This window comes from Sitophilus oryzae, unplaced genomic scaffold (genome assembly GCF_002938485.1).
Source record: "Sitophilus oryzae breed Bouriz unplaced genomic scaffold, Soryzae_2.0 scaffold_1367_pilon_pilon, whole genome shotgun sequence".
NCBI classification, from domain to species: Eukaryota; Metazoa; Arthropoda; class Insecta; order Coleoptera; family Curculionidae; genus Sitophilus; species Sitophilus oryzae.
The window spans coordinates 40,193-47,734 of record NW_022146023.1 but is presented as its reverse complement, the minus strand read 5'-3'; the positions used below and the strand labels follow the sequence as shown (position 1 = coordinate 47,734).

The 7,542-nt window shown below is 34.6% G+C and overlaps 1 protein-coding gene and 1 long non-coding RNA gene across 2 annotated transcripts; one reads left to right on the top strand and one right to left on the bottom strand.

Annotated features, from left to right (window-relative positions):
• The first annotated feature begins 870 nt into the window (after positions 1-870).
• LOC115875290 lies at positions 871-1,963 on the top strand. The gene is made up of 2 exons (XR_004048992.1): positions 871-1,290; positions 1,347-1,963. It is a non-coding gene; the product is annotated as an uncharacterized LOC115875290 (long non-coding RNA).
• A 702-nt stretch (positions 1,964-2,665) lies between these two features.
• On the bottom strand, positions 2,666-3,968 carry LOC115875288. The gene is made up of 2 exons (XM_030890710.1): positions 3,621-3,968; positions 2,666-3,566 (listed from the first exon to the last, which is right to left on the bottom strand). The coding sequence occupies exons 1-2, from the start codon at positions 3,920-3,922 to the stop codon at positions 2,741-2,743; spliced, it is 1,128 nt and encodes a 375-aa protein (XP_030746570.1). The 5' UTR covers positions 3,923-3,968; the 3' UTR covers positions 2,666-2,740.
• Positions 3,969-7,542: the final 3,574 nt, after the last annotated feature.

Here is a 7,542-nt window from a genome sequence, read left to right as displayed (position 1 = left end):
AATCAGGCATAATAATATGGCTACTAACATTTCTGTTATTCGATTTCTTCGTGATGAATTTTATACGCCAAGTATGTGTAGATGTACATGGCCTTCCATTGTTATGTGTTTTACAGGGTTTCTCGTTTATGAGTAGAGATACTAGGGTGTCCGTTATTTACTAATTTGATCATTTATCTCACGACGCCCTCTAAATTTTTAGATTATTATCTAAAATAATGTCGCGACCTAGCTGGGGGTTGTTTGCTAGGGTCGCTATACCAGGTTCTCCCTCTCAATCAAAACAACCATTGAACAAAATACACATTTATTTAACATAGAGTTCACAGTATAATACAAGTTTGGGGAATGCCAAGACTTAATGGTTTGATTAACTAAGTACTTACAGGAACATCTTCAGTCTGCGCTGTCTTCTGCTAACCGACTGATGACGCGGATTACTAACTGTATAATACGGCTCACATCGATGGACTAACTCCTACCCTGTCTTCAGCACACTATTTTATATTTTTCCGCTCGTCCCAATTATCGGCGGGTACGTGCTCAAAAATCTCCTTTGTATATTTCCAGCACCGATATTTAGTACGAGCTAGCCCTGAAATATCACTTACATCGACCTGATTTTAATTGTTTAATTAACAATGTTTATTATAAGAACATATTCAGGTCGACGTATACGCGAACGATTCCCTTGAATCTACATCAAAATTGGTTTTACTAAATTATATTTTACATGATTTTTCCCAATTTGATGTAAACCCAGAATTGGCCTATATTTAAGTCTTGACATATCCCCCGGGCTTGGAGAGCTGGTCCCCAGCGATAAAAAAAAAAAAATCATGTGCTATTAAGCTTTAATTTAAGATTTTCTTGCGACTCATCAAAATAAAAAATATATATTTTTATCATTTACTCTTTAATCCCGTACAAACAAAAGGTCCTACGCGATACCACCCGTACTGAAAATATGTCTCCTGGCATCCTGGTGCGTTGCGTCCGTTTCAACAATACCATAAGCTTCAAGCTTTAACCCTAGCTCATATCAGTCAAGCAATGCACACGCCAGCACTGCCTTTGCCTTTGTTTGACTGGTTGCCTTCTTATTCATTGTATACTTCTGTTCGTCCGTGCGCTTGGTTTCAATGTCAAACGGGCGACGGCCTTTTGAAATTGCTGGGATCAGCGGAATACTGGACAATTATTTTTTCTTTACTTCATTAGTGTACTGTTTTCATTCGAGCCAAACAAAATTTACTTGTTAATATTTCTTGGTTTTCTGGCTTCTCTGCGGTATTATGGGTTCAGTGGCTTGTTACTTCAACCAACCAAATTAGTTTTTTCTCCAGGCTGGTTATTGCTTCCATATCCGTATCCAAAAAATTCCATACATCTCCAATCCATTAGAATTCGAGGCAAAAAGGCGAGCGGCGTGTTTAACATTTGCTCAACTGAACAGAGCTTGTGATGCTGGAAAGTTTCATCTCACTGGTGTGGTTGGTACGTGTTTCCAGACAGCAACTCATTTCTTCCTTCGACTTCTTAGTGTTGATTGTGGTATCGGCAGGTGTGATACAAAATTCATGAGAAATTAAAGAGTAAGTACTATATTTTATTCCTATCTTTAATATCTAAAACAGAATAACAATTACGTTAATAAAACTATTCTTCTTAGTTACCTGTGAAATATCTACAGTTTATTTTATCTTAAATATTTTTCGAAAATGCATTTGCTTAAAAAAAATTAAAAATTGATAGTTTTAATTATTTGCTTAGGTTCCTTATATTTATATAAAAAATAAAGATTTAAAATATGACTTTACTTATTACTATTTAATTAGTCCAGCTAAGCACTTTGTATTATTATTTATATTTAAAAATAGCCTCCAACTATTTGTACTTCAGCAAAATTAGAAAAGTAAGTATTTATTATAACGTTTACATTTTCTTTTCATTTAGGACGAAGGAAAAAAAAATATATATATATGGCGAAATTCATCAAATTCTTTCTTGAAAGAAAAAAAAATCATTAACTATTTGGCTTTTCTTTATTCCGTCTACTACATTACATGTCCTTTATCTCCTAAGTGATGAAAGATTGTTTGGGAAAAGTCGCGTGGCTTCTAATAACATGTTTTGTCAACATCGAAACATATACAATAAACAGTCTACAAAACAGAACAACATACATACATATTGACAAAACTATCGCAGTTTATTTTTCTTTTTTATTAGTAACATAAATTATAAATAATATTGTTTCTGACTCGGGAAAAAAATAATCAAATTCAACTAGTACCTCTAAAACAATCACGGCTTTTTAAAAAAAATAATGGGCATCCTAGGCCAAAATAGTCACGTGACGTTGATACTAGGAATAAAAATAACAACAAATCAACTAACAAAATATCATCCGAGCAGTTCTTTAAGACCAACATAGCTACACAATCTTTCCCCAGGAGCTGTAAATGTAGTAGGTTTGAGTATACTTTACCTCAGCTTACCTTGAAAGTATTTTTTTTCCTTCTTTTTTCTTATCCTTATTTTTGCTCAATGTTAGGAAATAAATGTCACCTAAAAATACTCAAAAATAAATTAGTTTCTGCCAGTCTAAGATAAGTCTAAGAAATAAGTCTTACAACTAAAAGTCAAAAAAATAAATACTAAGTTAATTAAATAGTCTTTATCAGGTCCTTTATACAATCATGCGTTTCTTGATTCTAATTTCAACTCTAAATATGACTCATAAGCATCGAGTCCAGGGAGGGTGGCTAGGGTGGATAATGATATCCTTCGCCATCTTGGCGTTTGGCCTTTTGGTCATCATATCCAGTGTCCTAGTTGTGCAAGAAATGACTTGCTGGGGTCTAAATTCATTACGAGTTTCTTCTCTTGGAACGTTTGTTTTACGATCAAAATAGTCAAACTGTCGGTTCCAACAAGGGTTGTCTAATAGACGTATACTTTTGCTTCTTATATGCGTAACTTCTTGTGTCGGAGGTATATCTTTATCTTCCACATTGTTAAAACAAAACATTGGTACACTTGAGGAGTTGCATTTCTCTTCTTCGAGAAAGAAAGGATTCCATTTTTCTATTTCATCTTCCTCGACATTGCCAGGGAGGGTATTCCACTCATCCTCAGCCGGCATAACTTCACTTGCAACAGGGAGGGCATCATCTTCCTCTACCTGTGCGAACTCTATTGCTACAGGGAGGGTATCATTCACTTCCTCTGCCTGTGCGTATCCCATTGCCACGGGGAGGGCATCACAATATTCCTCTATCCGTGCACTTTCTAAATTGAGGGAATCCAAATCGTCCTCTTCCAAAATATTCACACTATTCTCCTCTATCTCATGCTCCTCTGACACAATAAATATACCATGCATATCAGCTGTTTGTCTCTCAAACAGGGGTGGGTTTTGTTCAAAAATCCTGCTCTGGTAGTCCTCAACTAAGGGTGGGTTTTGTTCGAAACTCTTTGTCCGGTTATCTTCAATCAACTTTTGTTGTCTTCTCTCATAATTCGTATTAAAATTATATTCGTCTGTATTGTTATACCTATAGCTAGCATTAACTGTTTTATACTGATTATCATAGCTAATATTCATGCCATAGCATTTTTTATTCTCATGTCCTGATTTGCCTCTTACATTATCAATATCTTCAACCCTATGACCATTGTACGAAGAGTCATGCTCTACCTGTCTTTTATTCCTTTTTAAATCGTCTGAATTATAATTATAGTAATCATTATGTTTATAATTATTTTTACTAGCTGAATTATTTAAATTTGTACTACCTTCGTAGAAGCGGGACGAACGTGCCAACGTGTTACAATCTGAACTTCTGTCTTTTAGATCACTCAACTTGAAAATAATACTTTTTAACGTGGTAAAATCCATATCACGGCTTGACAACATATAATAATATTTGTCATAAGATGGATGCAAACCATTCTCAAAATAGTCTCTGAACTGATGAACGCTGAAAATTAATTTCATAATATATTTCTTGAAACATTGAAAGTAAGTCAAAATAATAATGTTTAATGTCCTCGTTTGCATCCTGCTTACGTGAGCGCAATTTGTATTTTAGTTTTCTTATTGCTATATCACCGCCAAAATTTAAAATGAAATCTTTTTTTAGATCCGGCCAAGTTTTCTGAAGATTATCTTTATTTTTCGCGTATTTTTGAAACCAAAAGACAGATGCGTGTTTCAGGTAACACTGCAAATATCGAATTTTATATGCACAATCCCAACCATTTCTATCAGTAATTTTATCATATTCTGAAATAAAAGACACTGGGCAATCGTACCTAGGGTCAAATGTAGGGGGTTCAACAAATTTAGGCAGAACTGGAAGTCTTTGAAATTCCATCATGAAAAATTTTAAAATAAAAAGTTTAGCTTGTTTAAAAATAATTAGTTAGAGAGTTTATGACATTGAAATATATCAAGAAATATTTAAATATAGACAAAGCCATTGGCATTTGAATGAAATTTGAACGTTAGAAAAATAATAAACAAATGTGGATGAGAATGTACTCATATTTCAAAATAAAACATGATGTGTAGGTCAGGGTGAAAACTACAGTCGTCAACATTTTCCAGCACTTGACTTTATAAATAAATGTAATAAATAATATTCAAATAATATATAGGGTATTAAATTATTATGTGATACTTAATAAAAACTATAAAATAAAATATTCATACTATAATAGTAGATATAGGTTATTTAAATATTTATCAACTTAAATATACTAAAATTTAAAATCATTTCGTATATTTTACGAAAACAAAAATCGGACAACAAAATTGATATGCAAAAATTTAAATTTGACGAAAATTGCATATTGGATAATATTAATCAAAATAAAGAAACTATGTTAAAAAGCAAAAAACTAAATATATTTAAATCAATTCAATAAGTTAAAACTAGGACATTCTTGGCATTCCCAAAATATAAAAAAATAAAATACATGCCTTCATCACATGTTGTGGTGGCGAAAAATATAAAAATAATTAATTAAAAAAATTTACTTTAAAAGGGCTGTTTTGCAGCAGATAAAAACGACATTTCCACCACATGTCTTGATTGTGGGGAAGTATTGAAAAAAAAATATATATATATTTGAATTAAACAAAATAAAAGAACTTTGCCTCTACTACATGTTGCGGAGGTGTGTGGGGTTTACCCGTAATTTGCATTAAAAAAAGCTACTTTGACTAAAAAAGAGACTGGCGCCTCCAACACATGTCGTGGTGTTAAAGAAAGTAATTAAAATTTTGCATTCAAAAAGGTTGCTTTGATTAAAAAAGAGACCGGCGCCTCCACCATATGTCGCGACCTAGCTGGGGGTTGTTTGCTAGGGTCGCTATACCAGGTTCTCTCTCTCAATCAAAACAACCATTGAACAAAATACACATTTATTTAACATAGAGTTCACAGTATAATACAAGTTTGGGGAATGCCAAGACTTAATGGTTTAGTTAACTAAGTACTTACAGGAACATCTTCAGTCTGCGCTGTCTTCTGCTAACGGACTGATGACGCGAATTACTAACTGTATAATACGACTCACATCGATGGACTAACTTACTCCCCTGTCTTCAGCACACTATCTTATATTTTTCCGCTCGTCCCAATTATCGGCGGGTACGTGCTCAAAAATCTCCTTTGTATATTTCCAGCACCGATATTTAGTACGAGCTAGCCCTGAAACATCACGCTTACATCGACCTGATTTTAATTGTTTAATTAACAATGTTTATTATAAGAACATATTCAGGTCGACGTATACGCGAACGATTCCCTTGAATCTACATCAAATTGGTTTACTAGAATTATATTTTACATGATTTTTCCCAATTTGATGTAAACCCAGGTTGGCCTATATTTAAGTCTTGACAATAATAACAGACCATTGTAAACCCTTAATAATCACAATAAACCTTGCCCCAAAGACGATTCATTTCCCATTAAAATTACATGAGAATTTGCCACTTTTTACAAATATTTTTTTTATCTCGATCTTGTTCTCTCGTAGATAAGAATTTCCACATTCTTGTACTGAATTGAGCGCTCTACAAAAAAAGGTCTCTTACAACTTTTCAAAACTAATTATAATTTTGTCAGAAAAGTTTCATATGTTTATGTTGAGTTAGCTCCCATCAGAGCAAACTCTTTGCCTTCAATTTTCTCGAAAACCATCACTCTGGGCGATGTGCAACAAGAGTGCCTTTTTTGTAGGAAAAAATATGTAGTTTTCAAAAAATAAACCCGCGTTGCAAAGAAAATAACCTAAAAAAAGTTATTCACAAAACAACCCCCTCTCTTCTCTTCTCAGCCATTACTCATCCACTGCAGAATGTAGGCCTCTCTCAGTTTCTTCCACTCGTTTCGATTCTGTGCCCTCCTCATCCAGTTCTTACCGGCTACGGATTGGATATCATCAGTCCATCTTTTAGGAGGTCGGCCGACTGGGCATTTTGCTAGGCGTGGCCTCCAGCAAAGAAGTCTTTTTGCCCATCTTTCCTCGGACTGTCTGGCCAAGTGTCCTGCCCAAGACCATTTAGAGTTAGCTATCCTCTCTACGATGTCCGTTATCCTCGTCTGTCGGCGAATGTCTTCATTTCTAATGTGGTCGCGAAAACTGATACCCATCATGGCTCTTTCCATAGCTCTTTGGCTCACTCGCAACCTGTTCACACTTCGTGCCGTCATCGTCATAGTCTCAAAACCATAGGTCATGAAAGGCAAGACGCATTTGTTGTAAACGTCTCTTTTTAGGCTATTTGGGATTTTGCTTTTGAATATAAAGTTAAGTTTACCAAAAGCTGCCCATCCGAGTTTAATCCTTCTAGAAATTTCGGTTGTTTGATTTTCCTTGCCGAGTTTTATGGCATAACCTAGATATATATACTCTTTAACGTTTTTCAATCCTTTGTCCATTAACAATAACTTGCTCTTCATTTTCATTTAGGGTTTTAGTTTTAGACAAATTCATTTTTAAACCTACTTGCGCAGATGTGTGGTGAAGTTGTTCGAGCATTGTTTGAAGTTCTTCCAACGATGAGGCCAAGACAACGACATCATCAGCGAAGCGCAAGTGGTTAAGCATGCCACCATCTACCCTAATACCCTTCTTGTCCCAATTCAGCTTCTTAAATACGTCCTCCAGGGCCAGTGTAAAAAGTTTGGGGGAAATAGTATCTCCCTATCGGACTCCTCTTTCCATTTTAATTTTATTTGTGATATTTATGTCATCCAGTTTGATAGTCATTGTAGCTGATTTGTAAATAGATGATATTATGCCCGAGTATCTGTAGTCTATTCTGGCATTTTGTAGGGCATCGAGGATGGCTTGTAGCTCTTTAGAGTCGAAAGCCTTCTCATAATCCACAAAGGCGACAACCCCCTTCCCTTGCAAAAACTACCCTTTCCGCTTTTCCAAATAATTTTTCAGTATCACCATTTGATTTAGGGTCAAAATTTATGGCAAAGCATTTTTTTTCGAAATTTTATCTCGTTTTTT

Excerpts from the sequence above, each read along its gene's own strand:
- LOC115875288 (XM_030890710.1), bottom strand. The coding sequence starts at position 3,922 with ATGTTGTCAAGCCGTGATATGGATTTTACCACGTTAAAAAGTATTATT. Across the intron at positions 3,567-3,620 it reads TCAGGACATGAGAATAAAAA|CTATAGGTATAACAATACAG; the intron begins ATGCTATGGCAT and ends AGTTAATGCTAG.